Here is a 25544-nt window from a genome sequence, read left to right as displayed (position 1 = left end):
ATGTACTGTGGGTAAGTCTACAAAGCGGCAATAAAAGGTCTGTAGCCAACTTTGTGCTAGCTAGTTCAGCATGAATAGTGAGCAGGTAGAGACCTGTAAAATGGTGTCAGAGATCCTGGATTTTTAGAACTTGTTTGTAAGCAGTAGTGGTTTTTTTATTTTCAGAACCCTTTTTGCTTTACCTTCTTCAGCACAAGAATGATACTTGACATGGGGCCTCATTTAGAACTTCTGTGTGAAGAGGAAACAGAGGTTTTACAACATGTACTCTTTGAAGGGACTTGCACAGCGATTTGTGACTACGTGTCATTTTCTTTGCTTTTGCTTTCTGCAGTGCTGATTCCTTCTGTTAAAGATGGCTCAGACATGGGCAGTTCTGGTGTCACTCCTTTTCTTGCTAATCAGTCTTGCTGAAGGGCCAGGTAAGTGAGAAGATCCAAAATTACACACAGCATTCTTTGTTAGTCTGTATTTCCAGCTCTCCAGTACATTGAAACTTTGTAGTTCACCAGAAATCTTGCTTATTGTTTAATGTGAATGCAAAAAGCGATGTCACGTCAGCTTGAAAAATAATTGTGTGCCTCTCAGAGTAGCACAGGATGATATATCTGGTAGGAATCCAACACAGATCATCTGAAGATGTTCTCCTGTTCAGCTTGGACAGTATCAGGAGAACTATGATTTCTCATAGGAAAGGGCTCTACTTCACCAAGGTTGCGGGTTTGATCCCCTTTCGGTCCCCATGTGTTGCCTGATCTAGTTGAGAGGTGTTCCTGCCCATGACAGGGAGGTTGGATTAAACGATCTCTAAGGTCCCTTCCAGCCTAGGCCATTCTGTGATTCTATGATTCTACTTACGCCTCTTCCTAAATATGCCTTGTGAAAAACTGCACCTTGTACAGTTGTATGCTTCACTGCTAGGCCCAGTTTTATGTGCACTTCAATCATAGAATGGCCTAAGCTGGAAGGGACCTTAGAGATCATTTTAATCCAGCCTCCCTGCCACCAGGGACGCCACCTCTTGACTAGATCAGGCAACACATGGGGACCGAACGGGAATCAAGGCACCTAATTCAGTAATACAGAAATGTTTTGAAAAAGTAGTTTTCTTTCCCTTAAGGGTGAATCTTGCCCACGCCATCAATTTTTTGAAGACCATATACAAGCAATAGAAATCTATTGCCTAAAAAAAAAAGAAAGAAAGGGTGGAGGACTTGCATTCATTACATACCTGCATAGCATCCACAGCAGAAAAGCACCATCTCCACCACATTTCCAGACTTCAAAGACTGACAGCAGGAAGCTGGACCTGTTATATGGACCTGACCATACTTATATATGGTTGCACAAAGCAATGTGTCCCCAAGGCTGCCAGTACAGTAAGGAAGAGGAAATTTTTAAGTGTGATGAAGCCAAGAGTTTCCTATGCTTTGATGATGGCTCTAGCATCGTTTTTAATGTCTTTTTTTTTTTTTTTTTTTTTCCTGACATAGCTTACAACATGGTGAGTGTGGAGACTGGTCATGAGGCTCTGCTGAGTTGCCCTTATGTCTCTGAGGCATCTTTGCTAATGGTGACATGGAAAATGAAATGCAGCACTTGCTGCTTGTTGAGCTACAGAAGTGATCACAATGAGACAAGGAAGGTAAACTGCAGTGAGAGGATGATGTGGAAATATTCCCCTGGCAGTGACCCTGCTCTTCGTATTTACCCTGTGAACCTCAGTGATGAGGGAAATTACACCTGTGAGGTTGTCAGCAGTGAAGGGAATTTTCACTTTCCTTCTTCTCTGTCTGTGACAGGTAAGACATGCTTTGTGATTATTTCTGTTTGTTTGTGTGCAGATAAAAATGATTTGAGTTGGAGGCAAAAGACTAAATTCATTTTGGATGCATACTGAAATTGAAAATAAAGAGGTAAACTGATTTAGTCTCGCTACTCAGAGAAGGGGAAAAGGCATGAATTAAGCAGTAGGACTTGGCTGTTCTATGGAGGAATAAGCTGGAGGGGGGTTTGTTTGTTTTTTTGACTTCTAACTCATGAAAGGGGAGGTTTTAAAATGCCCAAATATAAAAGTCTGCCTAGTGTCTGAGAGACCTCTTTGGGTGTATCCTGCGGTTTGAATGTTGTTGCACAGTTTTGTCTGATTCCTCCCTTATTTCCCTACTGTCAAATTCTTGATTCTACCTACCCAATCTCCTGAATATTTTAGGTGGAGACTCAGCAAACTGTGTTTTCTTCAGTATGTATGCTGCCATACTTATAAATCTTCATTTAATCCACCTCTCTCTGTCATCTCCTCCTGTTAGTGCTCTAATCACCTTTTGGAAAACATGGGGAAGCAGCACTTTTAGATGCAGCTAGCTAGTTTTGGAAATAATCATCTTAGACATTTTGGGTTTTCAATTATTTTTTCCCCCTAAAGATCTAATATTGGTGCTAATATTCCAAATTATTTTAAGATCTCTTGAATCAGTCATGCAAATGAAAAATACCACCTATTTTTCAGTTTCTCAGTTGGCAGTTTTATACTGAACTAGAAATAATGGTTTTGATCTTTTATTTTCTTCTTGTGTAGTCCCTCCTACAGTGACTCTGACCTGTGACAAGAGCAGGGTGGCTGTTTGTCAAGCAGCTGCTGGAAAGCCAGCTGCTGACATCTCCTGGATCCCTGCAAGTAATCACAGCACCGAGGAAGAAGTCCATCACCTCGATGGAACAGTGACCAGAGTGAGCCACATAGACTGGGTCAACAGCACACTTCCCACCGTCACCTGCCTGGTTACTCACCCAGCTACAAACCAGACCCTGTCCCTGTCATGTAAATAACATCACCCTGAAATTCCTCTTCATCATGCTCTTGGACTTCTTTGTGCTGCTCTGTGTGGCTGTTCCAATGGAATGTCAGGACTCTGCAGATTGTTTAATGGGGTTAAGCCGAAGTCTTAGTGCATGGTGGTAGAGAAAATGTATTTTTGACTTAGTCAGTTGAAACCAAGTGTTTCGTGGCATTTTATGGAGAAACTTTCAGTGTGTGTTTTTTTCTATCTCTGTTCTGATTGACAAGAGTTCCTCGTTCTCCATGTCCAGCTTTCCACAGTGGTAATCGTCTGGAGAAAAATTCCTTGGAGAATGTCTGTCTTTGACTTTCAAGTGATCTTTCTCAGGGCAAAAGGTAGCAAAGGGTAGAATTCAGCTTCTCAGCTAGCAGTGCTGGATTTGTTAGAACAGCCAAATAAGTGCTCCTATCACCAAAAATATCTCAGTAGACGCATGAAGGACAGAAGTCAGCATAGGGCAGTTGTTTATAACAGCATTTTGCAGAGGTGACTGGTCAGTTCCATTGTTGCAGGCCTAATATAATTGGAAGAAAAGGAGACTGTGAAAATGAAATCATGTTTATACACACAAATGACTGAATGTGTGAGGCAGCTTCCTGTTGCTGGCTGGCATAAAGTCGTCTCATCTGTGTCTCTCAGCTCATTTGAGCTGTGAGCGTAGAGGGCTATCTTTCTCCTCTGGCTATCTCTCTCTCTCTGACTGTGGTTATGGATACTGATGTCTAGCTTTGTAACTAACTTTCTCTTCTCACCTCTCAGGTACTTCTCCCAGGCTTCTCTATCTCCTGATAGGAGGATCTGTAGGTGTTGCTGCTGTCAGTGGTGTGATTTTATATTTGATTTTCAGGTACACAGGTAAGTCATTTGATGAGCCTGAAATGTATTACAATTCAATTGCTGACTACGTGCAGGTACAAGGGCGTGTAATTTATTGCTGAGGAATGGCACGCAAGGATTGAGGAAAATGTCCATATGTTGTGCATTATCCTTGGGGAAAAGTCCTAATAAAATAAGGGGTGGAACTTGAAAACAAGCCCAGAGGTTTGTAAGAGCCATAGTTATTATATTAATGTATTATATGCATGGTGAAGAGTAATCCAGGATGAAAAGGATCCTTTCTAAGTGTAAGTATGTTTTGAGTTTTTAGAATTATTTTGATTGTTCTGCATTTACAGACAAAATTCTATGCATAAGAATGACAGTTCACAAACTAGTCTAAGGACTAGACAGAAACAAGCTCCCTGCTTCCATCAGGAACCATAAGTTTTCCCTTGAGAAATTGTAAGGATAGATCAAATGTATGTACTTCCCTCTTGTACATTCAGTTTCTCAGGCTGTGTAGAATTCATTGACACTGGGTCAAGCTGATGCTGAATAATTTGATACTGAGAGCGCAGGTGATGGTTTGCTGTTCCAAGAGTTGAGTGAGATGCATGTGATGGGGAACAAACCCCAGGTGGAGGCTCAAAAGTGGAGGCAAGAGTGTTTTCAGGAGACCAGGAGATGAAGCACTGGGAGAAGGCAACGTGGAGTTGGGTGAACTGTAAATGGAAGGAACCTGCAGGGAATCAGCATGCCTGATTTACTCCCCTCCATTGCCTCAGTGCTTGGCTTTACTGCTTGTATGGGGTTTGAATTTGCGCTCAATGTCTTTCAGATTATTCCTTCTGCATTGGACATGTTACATTGCAGATACATGCCACGAACCAGACCTGAACAAAAGGGATGGAAGAGAGAGGACAAGAGGGGACAATGAGGGGAGGTGTGAACTGGAAAAGCAGAGGATGCAGGGTGAGGGAAACAGAAAGCCAGGAGAAGGAAACAGAAGGGCAGTTGTCGTCAGCAATAGCAGTGCTGACCCATGCTTGCAGCAATTTGACAGGAGCCTATCCCTGTCACAGAGTGATGTGCTTCTTCGCGGCAGGTGAGGACAGGAGAAAATGTGCTCAGATGGCTTCCTTGGCCCAATGTGTCCCCACAGAACTGAGGAAAAATGCACCTAACCGAGTTCCCAGGGTGAGCAAAAGTTTCAACAAAGGGAAAAATAAAACAGTAGTATGTTCAAGAACACCATATAAAAAAATAAGAACTTAACCATATTTTGAAGAAAGTCTCTCAACAGCTGAGGGCAGCTAGAGGAGAACTTTAAACATAACAGCTGCGCACCTTGCCCCATCAAAACATTTTAATTTCCTGATATCCTACTTTCAGCTTTCAGGTTACATATATTGGCATGTGGGTCGGCAGTACCATCTGCAGTAAGTGGGATTTTTGTGTGCTTTGTGGTTTGGGTTTTTTTTTGTATGTGTGTCTGTATTCTTCAGCAAAATTTATAATTTCATTACAATGTGTCTGCTCTGACAAAGCTCCCTTTTTTCTCTGCATGTGCTTGGAGGGAGGAATGAGGAACAGTGTATGTGGGAGGGTGTCTATTGTCCAAATGGCCTTAACTTCATGTATATTCAGAGCATCTGAGTAATTGCTTAAGTACTAGATCAAGAGTGGAGTAGTGCGTTTCCTGCCTAAGGATGCTATAAATTAAATTTACAGTGATTAAGCTGAATTTTAAATCTCCCAGTAGTTAATGTTTTCACTTTTCTTCTTCACAGAGTAATCTTAACTCTGATCTTTCGCTTAAGAATGTGTATTGCCCTTGATGGAAGAAACCTGCCTGATTAAAGATATTGGCTGAAAACAAACATGCATTTTACAATGAGGGAAAGGGGTGCGCTTCCTTATGCTCTATTAGAGACAAACACAGCTATGAAACTTCGGTTTTAAGTTTCAATTCAAACACTCAGAAGCTAGGAAATAGCAGTGATAAATTCGCCACCACAACTTTTACTTCCCTAATTCCAGTGTGTTGTGATACATATTTAACAGCAATGTAATATGCTGCTTTTTCCTCAGGGTTTCTACCTCATTTAATGTGCATTGAAAGAGCAATTATTTCATAGTATGTTTTCACGAATGGCTGTGTGCCATGTTTGTTGCCAACTAATCCAACAGTGCTCTGAAGTTAGAATGATTAATTTCCTGATATGCTTTTCTATGGCATTCACAACAATTTGAAGGACAGGAGTGGGAGTTGCAGAGATCAAAGTTAAAAGCTTTCAGTAATTTTAGGTGCCTAAATTGGATTGCCTGTGGCCTGACTGGATTTTTTTTCAGAGAAGTTAGCGTTCTTCATTATCATCTATTTTGCTGAAAATACCGACACTTCAAAATTTGTCTTCCATCACATTACGAAAAAAGTAAAATAAAAGGCTGTCCTGTTTAGGCTTTGTGAAGGCAGTTGTTGCATCTGTCTATCAGTTTAAGTTTCACCCTCTGTGCCCTACCTCTTTGCTCCCAGAGGTTAGAGAAATAACTTTGCTGTTCTTTTACAAAAGTAGTGTTACGTACTGGGTTACTTATGGTCTTGTTTTTTGGTTGGACTCTATAGGTATGATGGTTCCTCAGAATTCTAGCATGTAATACAATGGTGTGTGTTTTTCTTTGTATTGCAGGCTACACTATCACGTGCGAAAGCAGATGTCTTATCAGAGGCTATCTACGAGAATTACCAACCACAAATGGTACATATGAGAAATTAACCAGCAGCCTAATAACAGTTCAGCAAGTAATAATACTCAGTTACATGATGTATTGGGTCAGGCTGAGGTGAAGTCAATCTTCCCATAGCAGCTCTCTCAGTGCTGGTTGTTTTTGTTTTTCTCTTTGGAGTGGTAGCTAGAAGGGTGTTGATAGCACCCCAGTGTTTTGGCTACTGCTGAGCAGTGCTCACACAGCACCAAGGCTGTGGTTTTGGTTTTTGTTTTTGTTTTCCAACGTTCCCCCAACAGTAGACTGGGGGTGGGTAACATCTTGGGAGGGGATAGAGCTGGGCCAGCTGACCCAAACTGACCAAAGGGGTATTCCATACCATATGATGTCAGCTCAGACATAAAAGGGAGAAGGAAGAGGGAAGTGGGGCGGGCATTCGCTGTTTTGTGCTTGTCCTCCCGAGCAACCGCTACGCGTTCTGGAGCCCTGCTTCCTACAAAAGTGGCCAGACATCGCCTGCTGATGGGAAGTAGAGAATAATCTTTGTTTTGCTTTGCTTCCATGCGCGGTATTTGCTATTGCTTTATTAAACTGCTTTTTTATCTTAACCCACGGGCCTCTTTTTACATCTTCCCTCTCCCCTGTCCATCTAAAAGGGGAGTGATAGAGCGACTTTGGTGAGTGCCTGGCCTCTGGCCAGGGCCAAACCACCACACATGAACTTGCATTTCAGTTAGCAAATCTCAGACTTTACTGCAGAGCAGGCCAGCAGAACACTTAAAACCGCCCTGCAAAATCTTTTGTCTCTCCTGACCTAAAGACAGTGGGGGAAAACAACAGGTTTTAGTAAATTATTTCTCTCTTTCTCTAGATACCAGTATGGCTCTTGAACCATTTGAAATTTTTAAATACATATCTGAATTTTGTTTGAAAATGGGCTCCAAGGTATGTGGTGTTTCCCATCAAATCAATAATTGAGATACTTGTGCCACAGTGATAGACTGCTAGTGAATACGTAGCACTTTTTTCCATTTTTGCACCTGGATTCTCTATGCAGTTTTGTGGTAGAAACCAGGAAGTGACAGGTAACCTCAAAACACAGAAGGTTAAAGAAATGCATCCAGCAGAAATGCAGATATAAATGAGTTATTTTGGTTTTTTTTTTATTTGTTTGTTTTTTGTTTTTTGTTTTTTTTTCTGAGTAGGTAGTTACATGTGGCAGATGACAATCTACTACTTGTCATCTTCACATATTTTTTATGTTTTCAATAGATTTCTTTTTCAATTAAATGTTCTGTTCACATTCATAATAGAAGAAAAAAAAGCCAGTTTGAAATTGTACTGGGTATAGAAATCAGAAATTGCAAATGTCAAATTTTTAAGATTAATTTTGAAGTAAACATGCAAATATTTACCTAAATGATTTCTGGGGCTATTTGGAAAAATGTTTATTGACCAGTTTGCTAGAAGCTGAGATCACAGCATGGTTTACTGAGTACAGGGGCATTAAGCTGTGAAAAAATGCTGGAGGTGTGCTTGTTTAAAACAAACAAAAAACCCCCTAAACCAAACAAAAAACTCAAACAATTTATTTCTTCACATCCTCATGCCCCTGAGCTGAAAAACAGCTAAGCAACTACAGGCTAGTTCTTAATTTCAGTTTTCATTAGTCAGACCTGTCAAACCTTCCAAACAATAATGCAGCAGCAACTACATTCAAATGTGTGTTTTGAATGGCCTGTGGCTGCTGCTTGTCGCTGCGGGAAGTCACCTCTGCTCTGTCAGTATTCTTAGTCATGAGGATCTCCTAGTGCCTTTTAATTGCACTTCACTTTATCACCTCTAACTAGACATGGGTGAGCACTTACTGGCATTGCTCCAGCCTTTCATTTTAGTTAGAAAGGCAACTCCAAGGCAGTCAGTTTCACCTCTGTGCCTGGCAAGATCATGGAGCAGATCCTTCTGAAGGCTCCACTATGGCACATGGAAAACGTGGAGGTGATTGGTGGCAACCAACATGGCTTCACCAAGGGAAAATCCTGCCTGACAGATCTTGTGGCCTTTTATGATGGAGTAACAGAATTAATTGACAAGGGAAGAGCAACCAATGTCATCTACCTGGACTTGTGCAAGGCTTTTGACCAGGCACGGCAATCTGATCTCCAGGTTGGAAAGATATAGATCTGATGGATGGACCAGTTGGTGGGCAAGGAACTGCCTGGAAGATAACACTCAAAGAGTTGTGGTCAATGGCTCAATGTCCAAGTGGAGACCAGTGACAAGTGGTGTCCCCCAGGGATCAGTATTGGGACCGGTACTATTTTACATCTTTTTGACGACCACATGGACAGTGACAGCGAATGCACCCTTGGCAACTTTGTGGTCAACACACTGGAGGGAATGGATGCCATCTAGAGGGACTTTGACAGGCTTGAGATGTGGGCCCAGGCCAACCTCATGAAGTTTAAAAAGGTCAAGTGCAAGGTCCTGCACCTGAGTCGAGGCAATCCCAAGCACAGACAAAGGCTGGGCAATGAGTGGATTGAGAACAGTCCTGGGGAGAAGCACTTGGGCGTGTTGGTGAGTGATAAGATCAACATGAGCCAACAGTGTGCACTTGCAGCCCAGAAAGCCAACCATATCCTGAGATGTGTGACCAGCTACTCTGCCCTTGTGAGACTCCACCTGGAATACTGTGTCCAGCTCTGGAACCCCCAACACAAGAAACATATGTAGCTGTTGGAGCGAGTCCAGAGGAGGCTACCAAGATGATCAGAGGGCTGGAACACCTTTCCTGTGAGTAGAGGCTGAGAGAGTTACGTTTGTTCAGTCTGGAAAAGAGAAGGCTACGGGGAGTCCTTATGGTAGCTTTCCTGAAGGGAGCCCACAAGAAGGCTGAGGAAGGCCTTTTTAAAAGGGCCTGTAGTGATAGGACAAGGGCAGAAGCTGGAAGAGTGTAGGTTTAGGCTAGATGTAAGGAAGAAGTCCTTTATCCTGAGGGTGGTGAGGCACTGGAACAGGTTGCCCAGGGAGGCTGTGGATGCTCCGTCCCTGGAAGTGTTCAAGGCCAGGTTGGATGGAGCCTTGAGCAACCTGAGGTGCCCCTGCCATGGCAGAGTGGGTGGAACTAGATGATCTTTGAGGTCCCTTCCAACCCAAATCATTCTATAATTCTAGAAGAGCGACTCTCTGACTTAATGAAAAGTGCCTACAAAAGGCAGTCTATTCATGCCTGGTAAGCACAAAAAGTCTTTCTTGTGATGTTAAATCCCAGTGATGGGTCGCTATTCCAGAGCTGTGTACAGTTTCTTAGTGTCTCATACCTGGAATACTGTATCCAGTTTTGGGTTCCAGGTGGGTGTCAAGAGGAAGGGGACAATCTCTTCTCAGTGGTGCCCAGTACAAGAACAAGGAATAATGGGTGTAAGTTAGAACACAGGATGTTCCACCGCAACATGAGGAGAAACTTCTTTACTGTGAGGGTGACAGAGCACTGGCACAGGCTGCCCGGAGGGGTTGTGGAGTCTCCTTCTCTGGAGACTTTCAAAACCCGCCTGGATGCGTTCCTGTGTGGCTGCACCAGGGGATCCTGCTCTGGCAGGGGGTTGGACTAGATGATCTCTAGAGCTCCCTTCCAACCCCCTTCTGTGATTCTGTTATTCTATGTCATCCTTGGGACAGAAGATGCACCATTTCCTTTTATAAAGCCTCTGATAAACGATAGACAGATTGAAATTAGTGAAAACAGGTTTTCAGTGATGCTAGCTGGGAAAAGTGTTTTATAGCTCTAGTGAAATCCACAGCAGTATCTTACTCTCAGGAAGTGGTTTCCCAGTTCTGCTGGCATACAGCTGGCAGTGCATGGTGGGCATGATCTAGCCTCCTTTTATTTTTTCTCCCTGACACCTGGGACCTTCCACAATCACTTACTGTCAAGGGGTTGGTTGTGACTGGGAGCCTCTGAAATAGAGGGGAAAAAAATCTCTTTGTTTCTTAGGGAACTGTCCAGCTGGGTCTAAAGCTGGGCTTCTAGGCTGGTGTTTCTCAGTACAAGTGGGCACGGCCCATTCCTGTGGACAGTGACAGCAGTTTGAATGTGTCTTATTTAGAAGCTGGACCATTGCAGCCAAACTGAAGGATGACATAGCTGTCAAAATGAAGAGAGTTAGGTTGTGGAGCAGTCTGCTTTTGGCAGCCATGATGCACACGTGTTGTGATTTTTAGAGTGCAAAGCAAGAATTTTTCGAAATTCCTTTGTACCAAGTGAAACGTTGAAGAGCAAGATTCAATGCAGACAGACAGGGAGAAGATAGTGCAGAGGGATAAAACCCTCTGGAAAAACAAATCTGCAATAATTAACCCTGGCTGAAAAGCATGGCTTCTATGCTCCTTATTTCATTTTCCCCTTTAATTTGTATTTCCTGGAATTGGTCCAGTCACCTGCAATGTGTCAGCATTTCCTAGAAATTTTGAGGAGACTTTGATGTGCTGAAACAAGGTGCTCTGGCAACAATATAGGTCCCTTTGTGCTGCAGGTACTCAGTGAAATGGGCTCCCCTGGCACTTCTCTGGCTCTTAATGACCACATAGAGTATGGTTTGCCTGATTTCACATTTCAAGAGCAAGTCCTGCTGCAATGTCTCAGAAGACTAGCTTACAGCATTGTGGCCTAGTCAGACTTTGATCATCACCTATTCACTGCCAACAAAAAACTCGTGTTATCAACCTACTGCTCAGGCAAACCCACGTGTTGCAGCCACTAAAAAGGCCTCAGCTGCCTAATTGTTCTATCTTTCTTCTGCAATAAAATTGGCCCTGGTGCTCTTCAAGCTTGTTGTATATGATTAATAAAACTTATTAGGCCAAAGAGAATAATGTATCTAGCGGGGGTGATTGTGAGAAAGGCTGCGTCATGAATAATGCTTCTAAGCAGAACATAATAATCAAACAAGCTCAGTTAATTTTCTGCTCATCTTTTGTACGTGTTATAACACTGGCACAAGTGGTAGGCAGTTTCAGAAACAGAGTTTGCCTCTCTTTTAGTTGTCTGCATTTCGCTGGGGCTTTTGACCTCGGGAGTACGTATTACATCCAAGCTGCCAACAGGTGATAACAATTCTAGTGGGCCTGTCAGCTCTGCTAATAGCACTGTCTTTGAAAGGAGGTAGATGGGGATTATCCAAAACAGTAGGCCTGTGTGCACGCTGAAAAAGGAAGACCTTGGTGCTTGGGATTAGCCATAGAGATCTGCGAGTTGCATGATTTTGTATGGAAGTAAAGTGAGGAAAATGGGAGATACTGGAGAAGGGGGTTGACGGAGAGAACGATAAGGCTAAGAGAGTGAGCATCATGTTAGGTCACTGCAGCTTAATACCTAATAGTGTGGTTAATTACTTTTATCATTCAAGCTGCCTGTCTCTGGGTGTCTTAAATGCCAATAATGGCTGGTGAAGGACAGACTTGTCACGTGGGAAGCACTCTGAGTTCGTCTTTTGGGGTGGAAAACCAGGCATGGGCTTTGATGGCTTCCTCTCTGCCATCACTGAGGAGGGGCGTGTGCTGTGCTCCTCATCTTATGAGCTGCACAGCAAAGGGCTAAAAGCCAGGACACACACGTCTCAGGGGAGCAGGGGAAAAGTGAGGGCACTGCTTCAGTGGCTCACCAGCGGTTTGACTCCTCCTCTGTCAGAAAGGCTTGTGCTGGGCTGGCAGCCAGGTCCACCTCTGCCACCACCCTCCGTCCCAGAAGCAGGGACCAGTTTGCAGCAGGGCCTGGCTACTGGACTGGTGCATCAGGGTGGATGGGCTGCTTGCAGGGGCTGGTAGCTGGTAGCCTGTCTGAGCTGTGTTCTCCTGGGCTGGCTGCTGAGAAAGTGCCTGTTTCCCACCTGTATTTTTTTCAAATCCCAATTTTCAAAACCAGGGTTGAAACTAAGATGATAAAGAATTTTCCTGCAGTCTTTGGAAACGGAGCAAAGTTCTTAATGGTATTTACTAGTTTGGTGAAAACCTTGGTTTTCTAAGTTGGCATTTCTTTCAGCCCTATTTTCTGGTCTAGCCTTTGTGGCATTGTTTGTGATAGCTTTTCTTCTCTGATGAGAAAATAATACTTTCCTTGTTTCTCTTGTAATAACTGTATCTCCTGTGGAATATTATCCTGCTGGTTTTGATATCTTTGTGACATGGTCTTGCTGCTTTTGTGAAGTCTTTTTTGTTAAGTAGCTTGTTCTCAACTACTTGACTTGGTGTCTACAATCAGTATGTGACTTTCACATGCTGAAGGCAGCAAAGGATTCATAATTTATCCAATTTCTACTACATTCCCTATCTCTTCTCTGTCCTGGAATAGATCATGTTTGTGCTTTTAATGGTGCTTCTTTAAGCAATTACCCACTCTTTGTTTCCTCAAAGTTGTCTCCCCAATGCTCTTATGCACTAATTTTCTCAATTTATTGATTTTTATCTTCTCTAAGTACTTTATTATTCAGATCTCTTTCCTTCTCTTTTTGGCACTAAATACAATTGCATTCACTTGCTTTTGTGGGTGCCAGATCCTCCCTATGGAAGTTTTTCTTTCTAAAATTCTTTTTTTAGGGAGGTGGTGGGGAGAGAAGGGAAGAACAATAGATTTCAAATTGTGACTTCTTTTGGAATTTTCTAGTGCTCTTCACTGAACTTCTCTTTAGAGACTTACTTACTTCAGGTCTTCTTGATTTTTTTTTCCCAGTACGTAATTGGAAATTAGTCATTCTTGGCTAAATACCACTCCTGTGCTTCAGCTTCCACAAACCTAAGCTCATCTACCAAATCCAAATACAGAATATGTAACATCTTATTTGTTCTTGGGTGACATCTGCCTTGCACTACTATACGAAAACATCATAGCCAGTTTATTTTTTAACTCCATGGTTTACATGCTGCCTTGTATCACTCACAGCAGCAATAGACATCCAGCTCAGAGAAACTAAGCAGGCATTTATCAGTGAGGCTTTTCAGATTATCTTGGTTATCAGTGATTTTGCTTAGTTCGGATACAGTCACAAAATACCTTTGATACAATGTCATGCTTTCTCAGAATGAGTCTAAACCTGTGTCACACTCATACAATGTTAATAACCTCATACATAACCAATAAATTGCAGACTGAGGTCTACTGTAGAAAGTAGATGCTATTTTACCTGATTAATCGTATAAGCAATGCCATTTTCAGAGAAAGATGAGAGCCACAGCCTTCTAGTGCATTTGCAAAAGTAAAACTTTCTCTCAAGAAGAGCAGAAACAAAGAGCATAAGGAGGCTTTTTGCTCCACTTCCTCCAGATTCTGTCTCTTATCATTATCAAGCTACCACTACATCTGCTGCTGCGTTTCCCATGTATTTTCTAGTGGGCTTGATTATATTATCAAATCAGTTTGCCCAGAGTTTAGCACGCAGTACCCAGACAAACCTCATGCACTTCCTTGTTCAGACTGGGGCTAGCCTGAATTGGCCCCTGGTTTTGACTCCGGATTCCTGCTCTTTTATTTTAGTGTGAAGGCTTGTGTTGTTCTCCAGCACTGATCCAGGCTCTCATGGCTTGACAATATTTAATTCGATGCCTGGTGTAGAGAACTCTACAACAGCCAGAGATAAGGAATAATCTCTTCCTGCCTGAGAAGAAATGCATTAGATTATTCTTTTTATCCCAAGCAGATCCAGATATCTGACCTGAGTTTCACCAGCTGCATTTAATATCCTCGACGAAAAAGGTCTTCAAAGGCCTGAGTGACTTTCATGGGAGCCTGACTGATAATTTGCTTCACAATCACAGAGGCTGTACCCAAACCTCTGTGTCTTGCTCCTCGTCTTACCCCAAGAAGCTTCTGCAAAAACTTTTCAAGTCTGTTAACTGCTATATTGCTCCAGGCAAAACTTCCAATCCCTCTGTCTTTGAAAACGAAATGGTACCCAGGCCTTCTTTCAAACCAAAAGCATCTTGCTGGCAGATAAGCCTAAGAATTTAGGGACTCCTAGATGGAGTGTACAGTGTTACAGAACAGTTATAGGACTAGCTGAACTTGGAGTATATCTCCATGGCTCTTCAAAAGTGGGCTTACCCTTCTCCTCCTGAGTTAGCTAGAATTACCAGCCCAAACTGAATTTGGGGATTTTTACCGAATCCTGGGCTGGTAGAGTCATGCTATCATAGTATCTATCTTCTCTGAATGTGACCCAGATATGTCTGTATGACTGCTGTGTTCCAATGCAAATTTCTACTTATTTGTTCTCGGAGAGAGTTTCAGCTTATCTTCACAGGGGGATTTTTTCTCCTCTTGTTCCTTGTTTGTGTGAGTTTATATTGATGTTCTATCAAGAGCTAATATTTTGTATTGTTTGTTCTTATGTTTAAATGCTACAAAACCTTTTGCCAAGTAGATCCAACTATCCACACCTTAACACAACAAGAAAAACACAAATGTAGAATCTCAAGCAATCATTCTTTGCTTTTCTAGGTGATAGTTCTGTCAATTTCCAAATGATGCTTCAAGAAATAGTCAATACCTGAGCAATTCTGGCAACTCAGTTACTATGAAAATTCCAGCAACATGTTGTGCAGAAATAGGTTTATTGCACAAGACAGAGAGGGACAGACAATTTCCTATGACAGAAGACATCAGTTTATGTTCACGATGGGCAGTGGATAGTAGTTTTGTCCTGCAATGTTTTATGTAAACCAAAGAGAGAGTAGATTTTCATTGCTGTTGTACCACCTGTAGTATCCTACAGGATGTCATGGAGGCTTTCCCCATGGAGGTATTCAAAACCAGACTGGACACAACCCTCAGCAACCTGCTCTAGCTGACCCTGCCTGAGCAGGAGGTTGGACTAGACGATCTCAAGAGGCGCCTTCCAGTCTCAGCTGTTCTGTGACTTGTGCCAGTGTTTCTAGATCCCAAATTAAGGGTTCGTTCCAGTACAGGTTTGCCAGGTTTTTCTGCTGGTGCTTTGGATATGGGAGAAGAATATTGCAAGGGATTGTTAAGTCTTGCAAGCAAGATTCGGCAACTCAGGAGAGATTCTCTGAAGGCACAACCCTGTGAAGTCAGTGGCCCTTTGCTTGAACACTGACTTCTGAAGTAAGGACTGTGCCATTTGCAAAGCGCTCTGTCTGCCTGGTCGTTGATGCACACTGGTGCACACTCCTCTGGTGTGTTCCTGGGTGGGATGGGATGGGCTGCAGGATAGGATTAGCAATCTCACAAGCGACAAGCAATGGGACAAGAGGAAATGGCCTCAAGTTGCACCAAGGGAGGTTTAGATTGGCTATAAGGAAGAATTTCTTCACCGAAAGGGTTGTCAAGCCTTGGAACATGTTGCCCAGAGAAATGGTTGAGTTGCCATCCATAGAGGTATTTAAAGAATGTGTAGATTTGGTGGTGCTTGGGGACATGGTTAAGTGGTGGGCTTGCCAGTGTTAGGTTAATATTTGGATTCAATGAACTTAACGGTCTTTTCCAACCTAAATATTTCCATGTTCAGGGTCTGCAGGTTTAGGGTTGTGCAGTGCCATCCCAGTCAGGGTTCTTTTTTCTTGTAACTGAGCATTTTTTTCAAGTGTGGACAGATGGTCCCTGCTTTAGCTGTGTGTTTCTCAGCAGCATCTCATGTTGTTTCTGAGGTCAGAATAGGAGGATACTTGGACTTTTGCTTATTACTGAAACTTTTTAAAAGAAACAAAGCTTAAAAGAATGACGAGGTGTGTCTGGTCTTTGTGGCAAGGTTTTGGTAGCAGAGGGGCTACAGGGATGGCTTTAAAAGAGGAAATCAGGGGCTGTGCCCCATGTTGGACACAGTACGTTCCAGTCAACTCCAAGATGGACCCACCACTGTCCAAAGCTGAGCCCATCAGTGAAGCTGTTGGAGCATCTGTGATAACATATTTAAGCAAAGATATGAACTGCTGAACAACAGCGATGAGGAAGAGAACTGAAGAAATGTGAGACAAACAACCCTGTAGACATCAAGGTCAGTGGAGGAGGAGGGAGAGGAGATGCTTCAGGTGCTGGAGCAGAGATTTTCCTGCAGCCTGGGGAGAAGACCATGATGAAGTAGGCTGGCCCCCTGCAGGCCGTAGAGGACCACATCAGAGTAGGTAAACACACTGCAGCCTGTGGAGGAGCCTATGCTGGAGCAGGCTCCTGGAAGGAGATGTGCCTGTGGAGAGGAGCCCATGCTGGAGCAGGTTTGCTGTCAGGACTTGTGACCCTGTGGAGGATCCAGGCAGCCGCAGTCTGTTCCTGATGGACTGTACCCCCTGGAACAGATCAGTGCTGGAGCAGTTCTTGAAGGAGGAACTCGTGCTGGAGCAGTTCATGAGGGACTGTATTACATGGGAAGGACCTATGCTGGAGCAGGGGAACAGTGTGAGAAAGGAGTGGTAGAGATGAAGTGTCATGAACTGACTCCAAACCCCATTTCCCATTCCTCTGCACTGGGGGGGTTGGGGAGGAAGAGGCAAAATCTGGGAAGAAGAGGAGTGGAGGAAGATGTTTTGTGTTTTTATTTCTTTCTATCCTACTCTGTTATTAATTGGCAATAAATTAAACTAATTTTATCAAGTTTGTTTTGTCTGTGACTAACTTTTGAGTGATTTCCTTGTTCTTACCTTCATCCACAAGGTTTTTCATCATATCTTTGTCCCTTGTTCTGAGTGAGAGGGCATCTGGGTGAGTACCTGGCAGCCAGCCAAGGTCAACACACCATGCAAGGCTTATTCACTACAGAGCTATAATTTGAAATAGGATGCTGTAAACAAGACTCTGTACTAATAAGGTAGTTTATGCTGATGATACATCTCTAGATCTCCTGACTTTAATGTTACCACCCTGTACCGAGCCCTGAAAATTTCATTTCCACTCCTTTGGTTCTCTCAGCTGGCAGTAAGTACTGCTGATCAAGCAAAGGTTTTTTGATTATTTTTTATCTGCTGCCACAATCCAACAGAGTTCATATGCCATATTGTAGTATTTGTATCTAGTTTTGCCTATATTTCGGATTTCCATTTGTGCGTATGAAAGAGAAACCATGGACAAAATCCTTAAAATACTTTCTATATTTATCACCTTCAAAATGTACAAGCCCCTCTTCTGTGCAAGACAAGTGACCACATGCAGAACAATGTGCTTAGTAAATAAATGTCTTGCTTTTGCTCACTTTGTCTGTTGAGTGAGAGAAGAGTGTTGTGTGGAAAACAAGAGGAGTGAGCCAACTACTGAAGTAGTAGCTTGCCTTTAGTAGCTGGCTGTCTGCCTTTAACTTACTTGAAATATTCAAATTGGGAAGATGAGAATCAAATAACAGCAGATAGTGTGCTACTAAGGTTGCCTCCTAATCCGGCAAGTTAGTGTCTGCAGAGCTATGATACCTTCACGAGCATTGCCTGCCTCCAGGTCTGAATGTCTACTAGGCGTACCTACTACCACATTCTTTACCATTGTCATTATTGTGAAATCAACATTTTATGGTGCTATATAGAACAACAAAAAAAAAGTAGATGTATATGTGAACATCTTCGTGCGTATGTACATCTATCTCTGTGTGTGAAGCTGTGAATATCCACAAAGTGATGGTTTTTTCCTTGAGAAATTAATTTCTTAATAATTTCCCATCAACAGAACATCTCATTATATATAAATGTTGTGAAAGACCTTATTAGACAGATAGACACATAAGGGATAAAATTAAAAGTTGCTGTGGAAACCATAATGTGAAGTAAGTCTTTCTTCTGTGCACTCAAAATCCCAGTCTTTGTTTTCCATTAGAATACTTTTTGCACATAATTTCTTTCTTTAAAGAAAAAAAAACAATCTGAATTGCTGATACACAAATGGAAATCTCATCTGACTGTGATTGTAAAGTGCATCTCAGACCAATGGAAATTTTTGTTTCTTTCCTGTGAGTATTTTAAGCCCCTCTCCTGTCCAGGTATCAGTCTGGTGTAAGGCATAAAAAAAAAAAAAAAGAAAATTACTGCCTGTCTCTGACAAGCTTCTGCACTTGGAACTGTTGATATTATTGTCTTCACTGGAGTTAATTGTAATGTAGGAAACAACTTGGGGTAGGTTATAGAGGAGAGAAGAAGAAAGGCTAAAGAAGCTGCTTAAGGCATGGAGGAAATGTTTTGCTAAACACAAACCACTCTTTAGCTCTTAGCTGCAGCTGTCATCATCTCTCTATAGCACATTCCTAGAAAATTACATTTCAAATATGACTTGTCAAATAAGCAAAAAAGCGACTTGAGCTCTGTATATGCCAACCACTTTGGTACAGAGAAACTGGAACATACTGAGGCTGGTGTCCACGTTCTATCCTTGAGATTCTTCCATAGCTGTTATACTCTGTAGTCATCTGTTGACAAATACAGTCACATAGTGTTAGCCTGGGTCAGGAATGTGCTTTTCAAAAGAAACTCCTGATGGTCCATGCTTACTGTGCTGGGTTCATATTGTCAAGTAGCTTTGGAGCACACAGAAAACACTGCATCTTTTCTGATGGAGCTAAAGCAGAATATGCACCCCAGGGGCACACCTAATGCTCTCCAGCTGCTAGCGGGCGTACAGTTCACAGGATCAGACTGTGATTAGCTCAAAATAAAATCCCCCCCACCCATGTTGTGCTCTGTGAAACCACTCCCGCTGAGCTGCACAGCTGATGAGATAAACATAGCTTTTGTTAAACAAGATATTTCTGCACTATGATTTTTTTTAAATCTCTTTTATATGCAAGAAATAACTTGAGCATCAGCTCCAAGGCAGCACTGAAAAATGCCAGTCTGCAGTGCTTGTGTATTGAAGCTTTCTCTTGGTTACGCAGACAATGTGCATGGAAAAGACAGGGCCAAATACCGAGTATGCTCCTGTGTAACGTGCCTTTCTGTCTAGGAAAAAGTATTACAGATCGATTCTTCTGGTGACCTGCTAACCCTTGATTGCTCAGCAAGAAAATATAGGAGCCATGGCTGCATGCAGGCATTTCTGTTAGCTAAGCCTTGTGTTTCCTTCACAAATGCTGAAATATCACAGAGAATGGTGTAATGTCAATCTGTACAATTATTTGCAAATGTATGAGTCCCATTTGACTTACTCGGTCGTTATATATATAAAAAAATGAACTGGCACAGATTTTCTACTGTTATCGCACAACAGCTTGCATTTAAAAAGCCATTGTGCTTAAGTGCAAACTGAGAATTAGCATATTTAGGGGAAAAAAAAAAAGCAAAAAGCCAAATGCTTAGAATACATTTACAGGCAGGCTTTTTCTTTTTTTTTTGCCCTTCCAGTTTTAGTGCAATTAATGTAGTGCTCAGTCCTGGAGGAATTTGGCTGAATTTGCTCTGATCCAATACTTGAATGCCTCTATGCTGCCCTATATTTTGAATAAGGAGTCAGCTGTGAAACAAGCTAGCCCAGTCATTGTGAAATCCATCTCTCTTTTAGGAATATAGAAGCCACATCCTGAAGATGGCTCTGGCCTGTTCTAACATGGTGTGATATTTTACAAGATAATTCAGAATTGCAATACTAGACAAGAACATTTTTATTTCATAGATAAATACTAGGTGATTCTTTACAAGTTTCACTTCAATTTGTTTAAGGAGGATTATGGATTGTTTCTCCCTGCCAGCATGGTTGGCCTGTGTTAAATGAGACGTACGTTCCTAGTGGATTGGTGTCTGTGCTACAGAAAACAGCTTCTACACTGGCATCTTTGTGATGGGCCTTTGCAGAGGAAGACATTGAACCAGTATAAAGGAATTTACTGCATTTCCCTGCTGCGTAGCTAGCACTTGATTGAAGAAACTCGGCTATCCTGGCGATACGCAAGACTGTTTCTGTCCATGAGCTCTTGATTAAGCCCATTTTACAAAACCCCACATATTTGTTTTGATAAAAAACGGTATTTGTTTGTTGCAGTGTAACAGCCAATAAATGAAGAGGCAGAAAGTGTTCTGTTTTAGTTTAATTTTTGTATATGTATGTTATCTGCTATCTGAAATCTATGAGCAAACAAACCCTGTCCCAATGTCTTGATAAGAGTGGCAGAAAGTTACTGTCCTGAGGTACTGTTTTGGTTTTGCGCACTTGGCTTTCACCCCTGACAAGATTAATCCATCTGTAGCTTAGTGGTTTGGGTGTTTTTGGCTGCACTTCATACCGTTTGTTGTAGTTGCAATTTGTGGTTTACAGAGGGTGGTTGGAATTGTGTGGACTAAGTAGGCTAGATCCTCACAGCTGAGTGTTCACAAGAAGTTACTTGCCTTTAATCACAAATAATTCATTGCTGAGTTACTTGGGGGGCTATTGCTGCACAGCGAGAAAAAAATCCCAATATCCACACTGGGTTTAGGGAAAATGGAATCAAGCCTAGGAATAGTTTAGGTTGGAGAGGACTTCTGGAAGTCACCTGGGCCAAACCCCTACTCAAAGTAGGACTGACTTCAGTGCTTTATCTTGTCTTGAACAGTGGCCAGCAGTAGAGAAAAAAAAAAAAATAGAAAAAGACAGGTATTTTGCACTTTAAAAACCTTGCCTAGCTTTTTACAGTCAAAGTTGTAGGACTCTGTGAGATGGTGGTTGTATTGGAAGCATCTCTAAATAGCCAGTGACAGACCTGCCCTGCATGATGACTCCAGTATCTTAACACATTTTTTTGTTTTAATCGCCAAAATAAACTGCAGTTATGAGTTCTGATAACTCGGTTAAGTTTTGTGAAAAAAAATATTTAGGCTGGCCATTAAAAGCTGCTTCTTGATGGTTTGTGTATCTGCCTTCAGAAGAAGCTAAGTGGCCTGAAACGAAAACAAAGCAATAAAAAGGCAAATAGGGCGGAGTGTTCTCTGCTGTGGCTGTTGTTTGTTTTCTTAAAGGGAGAATAGAGTAAACAAGTTCAGCTGAATGAGCAATGGAGGAAATGAAGAGGCTTCCAGAGATACTAAACACTGGAGGAAGAAGGTAGGGCATGTATACTGTCAGGTTTTGGTGTATAAAGTCTCTCCACTATGAGTAGCGGGACAGAAAACCAGTTGTCCAGGCATGCAGGGGCAGTGTGTTAAAATGCCAATGGAGAAGTGATATGGTGGAAAAGGGGCTACATGGACTTTCATCACAGCACCTGAAAGTTAGGTGCTGAGAGAAGGAAGGGTTTCTGTGGTGAAGCTGAAGGCTTGTTCCCTTGCAAGAAGAAAACGATCAAGTGGCAAGAGAAACAGAAGTGGCAAATATGCACAAAGAAACTTGCTCCTCAAAGAGAGGCAAAAGTCAGAGGACTGTTAGTAGCTCCAGGCTGCAAGAGGGAAAACATCACCATAGAGAATTAATAAGTCCTGAAGAAAAAACCCATACCAAAACAAAACAGCGGGCTGGTCAGGCTAGTTGGACAGCCAGGAAGCACTGGTTCATTTGGTGAGGTTGTTGATGCCATCGATGTCAACAGAGCTGGTGACAGCGCTGTGTATCTGCCCAGGGACGTGCAGGGAATGCTGCTGCCCCATCTGTCTGCCCCTCCTGGGACAGCAAAGGCCCTCAGATGTCTTACCAAGGTCATGAGTGCAGTACTGCTTAGCCGAAGGGTTCAAAAACATCCTAGATATCTTTTATGTTTGTTAGCTGACAAATAATTGCTTTTCACTTCACAGTTATGTATATGCTACTCTCTTTGCCTAGCTAAATATGCCCAAACAAACTGACCTGAAGGAAAGACTGTAACAACATGTGCCCAGGATGAAAGTAGTAGGGAGAAGACCCCAGAGATTCCCACCTGCCCCAAAAAGGGCATGTCTAGGAGCGTGAACACTCCTTGTTGAGGAAAAACTGGCAGGGTTGTCACTAGTGAGTGGGAGGATCATGGACTGCAGCCCTGAGGAAGGTCCTGGCGAAGAATGTTGAGGTTGGAAAAGATCCTGAAGGCCTTAGGAATGCTCAGCAGTGGATTTTTGACTGTTAAGACAAGTGTCAGTGCCTGGAGTGAATAAAAAATAACTGTGCTGGAATGATACTCAAAGAAGAGTATGTTCAGATGAGCTTTGGTAAAATACTTTCAGCCCTTGGAAGGAAGCATGAAAGCCAGAAGAATTATTGTAGATGAGTGTAGCTGGTACAAGGACTATGGTTAGGAGGAAAAGGCAAGCAAAGAGGACTCATCTGAGAATGGATAATTCTAAAGACATAGCTTCCTGGGAGCCCACTTCATGAGGTTTATGAGAAGAACATAAACTAAGAAATGTGGAAAATTGGGAAAGTAATGAAATCCTTCCAGCTGTATTAAATAAAACATGAAGGGGGGGAAAGGAGTAATACTGCTCCAATTGTAGTGAGGTTGGTAATATCAATAGTCTAATTATTTATTTTTTACATACCTAGAAAGTGTATGGTCAATAAGAGACAACAGACGTGCCTGTGTATTCACACCAGGCAAGTCTATTGCGGGTGATGTGCCAAGCAGGGAACTGAATAGAATGCTGATTGCACTGAAGTGGAATAGCAGCAGTGATTATTACATGACAAGGAGCAATCATGTCGCAAATACCCAGTACAGAAATGATAGGAGTAACAGTTTAAAGGTAGTGGAGGAGTAGAATCATATTTTAAAGATGTTAAGAAATTATAAAAAAGGAGTGATAGTGTGGATAAAGTAGATTAGTTATGATTAAAATTACTCTAGGAAAGGATGTCAAAGGAGGCCCTTCTGCAATAGACTGGGGAGTTGAATTTGGGTAAGAACAAAGAATTATTTAATGCTGTTAGAGAAAGAAATACTCCTGAGATTTGTATCACAGGAAATTTTAAATTCTCAGTTAATGATACTGAAAACCATTAGTAATCATAGGCCATGGGTGTGACTGTTTCAGTGAGCAGTCAGTGAACCAACAGAGGGTGATACCACTCTACGTTTTGTTTCTGCGATGAACATGGATTTAGAGGACATAGCTGTGTGAAAAAAATCCTGAGTGAGCAAGTGAGGTTGATTTAGCTGTTGTGACTTAGAACGGGGATCTGTGACTCTTACTTTAGAAAGGAAAAACCATGCACAACTGGAGTGAACTGAATGGTGAAGAATGGACTGAGTTCAAGACTTCACTTTAAGTAAAGGTTGGAATTTCTTCATGCTAAATATGTAAAGCTATTGGGGATTTCTCTTCTACAGCAAAGGAAACAACAGCCCTAGGCAGCCTTGGAAATAAGGACAATTTCTCTTGAAATGGACTTTAGGAACACACAGAGACCCTCCAATCACAGGGAAAAGTAATTACCCAGCAGAGACTTGTCTTAAAGATCAAGAAGTTCAGGAAGAAAATGGGAATTGCCAGCAGCTGTGCTAAGTTTGATCTTTTCAAAATACCTTCAAATGCTAAGCTGTGGGCTCTTTTAGGGTGTGTGCAAGAAGACCTCTGATGGGAAGAGCCCTCAGCTCCAAAGCTGTCATCGTGTTCCCAAGCTTTGGGAGAGCCAGGGGACCCTGCAGAGCTTGTGTTTGGACTCACGCATGATCAGTGGTCTGTAAGTAGAAAAAGCGTGTGTGTTTTGTTGGTAAGAACTGTCAGAGAGAAATATCTGGATTTTTTCTATAACAAAAATAACATTTTGGTTCAATTTTCTTTCAGCACATAGTGAAGTGTATTTGGCCTGAGATGGCTGTTTAGGGCAGAAAGGGTCAGCATAAGCAGTGAAAAGACTTGAGAAGTTATACCCACATGTCTTTCAGTGTAAAGTGTTAGGAAATCTTAATTGTCAGCCTCATCACTAGCTTAGTGTATAATGATTTCATGTCAGAGGACTCAGCAGGTGTTTGGGCAGAGAAGAAAATGAACAAATCTGTCTTGACACAAGGTAAACGTCCAAGATAATTCCCATTAATTTTTTGTATCCATTCCTTAGGAACAGTTATAAATGTGCACACCGAAAAAACCTACCTGCCTAAGGAGGATGTATCCTTCCTCAAATCCTGTGGCAACCGTAACTGGATCAGAGAAAAACTCGTTGTGGTGATGTGACAACAGTCGGCTGGCATGCGGGTGGCCTTGTTTTAACCCATGTCTGGAAGATCACACCTCTTCTTTGGGATACCAATTACTAGTCTAGGGAGTTATCTTAGCGTAACGTTGAACAGACAGAGCTGAAATTTGATTCTGGACTTCCACAGAAACACATTCAATGTTTTTCCTCCTGGCTTCATACAAAATTCCCTCCTGTGAGTAATTTTTCACTTTCCAATATCTCTGACAACAGAAGCTGAATACAACATGGCTTGTTCTCTCTGATTACTCATAAAGCCTCTCATCTTTATGTGTTTTGTTTTACCTTAAAATCCCACCTCCTTGAGTCCCAGTTTTTCTGTTCTCTTCTGTTTACTTTGTGACTGTAGAAGAAACCTGATGTTCCTTGGTCTTAAAATGATTGAAAACTCAGTGGACTTGGACAACATATCTGGCAATGGCAAGTTAAAAGGATCACAATTGCACTATTTTCTGAAGCTTTAGCCATGATTTTGAACAGTAGGGATTAAAAATAATGATACTAGCTAAAAATAATCAGCAGCTATATATTCTTTCAGGAATTCTTTACTCTAGACCCTGCACTTTTATGTCAAAGGAGCTCCCTTACTTGTTTTCTGACTTTAACATTTTACAAACCTATAAATATGCTATAATGAAGCCTAAGAAGAGAATAAGATAATGTCACAGTAAGTGAGGAGACTTGGGTTTAATTCTTTGCTGCTGTTCTCTTTTGTGATGTCAGGCACATAGTTTTAGGTTTTTTCTCTTTTCTTTGATTCTTCATCCCTAACTGAGGACAATAGCACTGTCTTGTTTCTCCTGGAGATGCATATTTTAATCGCTATAAAAGAAAATGAAGAGCTCAGGCACTACAGTAAGGGGGATTGTGTTTAATACAACAACTCAACAGTAGAAAAAAACCTCTGAGGCTCCTGGTATTTAAGGCTGGATTGTTTAAATATTTCTATCAGCTTGTTGTGCCCTCTGTGAACTTGTTACTGGTATCCTCACCTCCCCTCTGCATCTCAGTGGGTTAAAGATCTGAACCCTGCTGCCAACTCAAACCTTGGTCTTAATAACAGGAATGTGTTTTCAGCTGTTAATGTCTGATGCTGAAAAAGGCTGTAG

General features: G+C 42.0%; 1 protein-coding gene across 1 annotated transcript; it reads left to right on the top strand.

Annotated features, from left to right (window-relative positions):
- Positions 1–355: 355 nt before the first annotated feature.
- On the top strand, positions 356–7331 carry LOC104274050 (cell surface glycoprotein CD200 receptor 1-B-like; the record flags this gene model as incomplete). Its single annotated transcript, XM_009869566.1, has 6 exons — positions 356–422; positions 1494–1802; positions 2579–2821; positions 3600–3695; positions 6350–6418; positions 7258–7331. Coding segments are annotated over exons 1-6 (858 nt in total), but the record flags the coding sequence as incomplete, so codon positions are not given.
- Positions 7332–25544: the final 18213 nt, after the last annotated feature.

This window comes from Apaloderma vittatum, unplaced genomic scaffold (assembly GCF_000703405.1).
Source record: "Apaloderma vittatum isolate BGI_N311 unplaced genomic scaffold, ASM70340v1 scaffold9525, whole genome shotgun sequence".
Lineage (NCBI taxonomy): Eukaryota > Metazoa > Chordata > Aves > Trogoniformes > Trogonidae > Apaloderma > Apaloderma vittatum.
This window is presented reverse-complemented; position numbering and strand designations above follow the sequence as displayed.